The 2,387-nt window shown below is 56.4% G+C and overlaps 1 protein-coding gene across 1 annotated transcript; it reads right to left on the bottom strand.

The window, feature by feature from the left end:
• Positions 1–1,164: 1,164 nt before the first annotated feature.
• LOC125488304 (sepiapterin reductase-like) lies at positions 1,165–1,831 on the bottom strand. Its single transcript, XM_048621250.1, has one exon. It carries the CDS (start codon positions 1,818–1,820, stop codon positions 1,392–1,394), a length of 429 nt encoding a protein of 142 aa, XP_048477207.1. The 5' UTR covers positions 1,821–1,831; the 3' UTR covers positions 1,165–1,391.
• Positions 1,832–2,387: the final 556 nt, after the last annotated feature.

The raw sequence follows: 2,387 nt of genomic DNA, 5'->3' as shown, positions 1-2,387 counted from the left end.
ACAGGTTAGGGAGGCGGGTCAAGCTGGGCTGGTTTTGGGATGTGGTAGGGGGAGGGGAGCTTTTGAAGCTTGTGAAATCCACATTGATACCATTGGGCTGCAGGGTTACCAAGCGGAATATGAGTTGCTGTTCCTGCAACCTTCGGGTGGCATCATTGTGGCACTGCAGGAGGCCCAGGATGGACATGTCGTCTGAGGAATGGGAGGGGGAGTTGAAATGCTTCGCGACTGGGAGGTGCAGTTGTTTATTACGAACTGAGCGTAGGTGTTCTGCAAAGCGGTCCCCAAGCCTCCGCTTGGTTTCCCCGATGTCGGAGGCCTCAACGGGTACAGCGGATGCAGTATACCGCATTAGCAGATGTGCAGGTGAACATCTGCTTGATGTGGAAAGTCTTCTTGGTGCCTGGGATGGGGTGAGGGAGGAGGTGTGGGGGCAGGTGTAGCACTTTCTGCGGTTGCAGGGAAAAGTGCCGGGTGTGGTGGGGCTGGAGGGGAGTGCGGAGCGGACAAGGGAGTCACAGAGCGAGTGGTCCCTCTGGAAAGCAGATAAGGGTGGGGAGGGAAAAATGTCTTTGGTGGTGGGGTCGGATTGCAGATGGCGGAAGTGTCGGAGGATGATGCGTTGGATTCCAATGGTATCAATGTGGATTTCACAAGCTTCAAAATCTCCCCTCTCCCTACCGCATCCCAAAACCAGCCCAGCTCGTCCCCGCCTCCCTAAACTGTTCTTCCTCCCACCTATCCCCTCCTCCCACCTCAAGTCGCACCTCCATCTCCTACCGACCAACCTCATCCCGCCCCCTTGACCTGTCCGTCCTCCCTGGACTGACCTATCTCCTCCCTACCTCCCCACCTACACTCACCTTTACTGGCTCCATCCCCGCCTCTTTGACCTGTCTGTCTCCTCTCCGCCTATCTTCTCCTCTATCCATCTTCTATCCGCCTCCCACTCTCTCCCTATTTATTTCAGAACCCCCTTCCCCTCCCCCATTTCTGAAGAAACATCAGCCTTCCTGCTCCTCTGATGCTGCTTGGCCTGCTGTGTTCATCCAGCTCTACACATTGTTATCTCAGATTCTCCAGCATCTGCAGTTCCTACTATCTCCATACCTTGTTATCTCAGCATCTGGTAAACCTCCTCTGCAATCCTCTCCAAAGCCTCCACATCCTCCCTGTAATGTGGTGACCAGAACTGAATGCAGTACTCTAGGTGTGGCCTAATGTTACTGCACACCTCTGGAGCCTGAACGTGGGCCTCCTGGCTGTGAGGTAGGGGCACGACCACCGTGCTCTTTCAGATCATTCATGCAGGAAGCGTTCGCGAAACTGAGCAACTGAGAGAGCTGTAGCAATACGTTGTTGCCACCCGGTGGTTCTGCTTTAGGTCACACTCAGGAAGGGAATGAAATGCCACATTTGTGTTGCATCGGGAAAGAGTTGCTGGGGAAGAGAAGGGGGTGGAATGTGTCCTCACCCGCGTTGTTTATGAGCAGGAGTCTGTCGGGATCTGGTGCCCGGCTGCAGTCCGCCGCATTCAGGACCCGCTGTAAACCCTCTTCCCCGCTCAGGTCTGCTTCAACACGGCTGAGCCGGAGCTGGCCCGCTCTGCCCGGGCTACCCTCCAGCAGCCGAGCCTCCAGCTGCCGCAAGCTCTCCCCGGACCTGGCCACCAGCACCAGGTGGGAGCCCGGTTTCAGCCTGGGGGCCAGTGCCACGGCCAGCGACCAGCCCAGACCCCGGGACGCTCCCGTGATGAGACACAGGGTCCTGCCCAGGTCACCCGAGACGAACCCAGCGCCTCTCCGCTCCATGTTCATCATCCCGCACTGACTTCCTCTTACATCAGGTCCCAGACCTGCCCACAAACTATACACACGCCCTCCTGCATTACATGTGACCAGGAGCTGTCTGTACTTTGGACACTGGCCAGCTAACCACCCTTTGTCAAATAGACGGTGTTCAGCAAGCTCTGCATCATTAATATTAACCAGCTTTATCACACAGACACTGCTGTTTGGAGATAGTAGGAACTGCAGATGCTGGAGAATCAGAGATAACAAGGTGGAGAACTGGATGAACACAGCAGGCCAAGCAGCATCAGAGGAGCAGGAAGGCTGACGTTTCAGGGAAGAAGGGTCCTCTGACAGTGCAGCACTCACTCAGTACTGACCCTCTGACAGTGCAGCACTCCCTCAGGACTGACCCTCCGACAGTGCGGCACTCCCTCAGTACTGACCCTCTGACAGTGCAGCACTCCCTCAGCACTGACCCTCCGACAGTGCAGCACTCCCTCAGTACTGACCCTCCGACAGTGCAGCACTCCCTCAGCACTGACACACCGACAGTGCAGCACTCCCTCAGTACTGACCCTCCGACAGTGCAGCACT

This window comes from Rhincodon typus, unplaced genomic scaffold (assembly GCF_021869965.1).
Source record: "Rhincodon typus isolate 14 unplaced genomic scaffold, sRhiTyp1.1 hic_rhity00000251, whole genome shotgun sequence".
In the NCBI taxonomy this organism is placed as follows: Eukaryota; Metazoa; Chordata; class Chondrichthyes; order Orectolobiformes; family Rhincodontidae; genus Rhincodon; species Rhincodon typus.
Note: the sequence above shows the minus strand (reverse complement) of the source record. Positions and strands in the feature narration are given on the sequence as shown.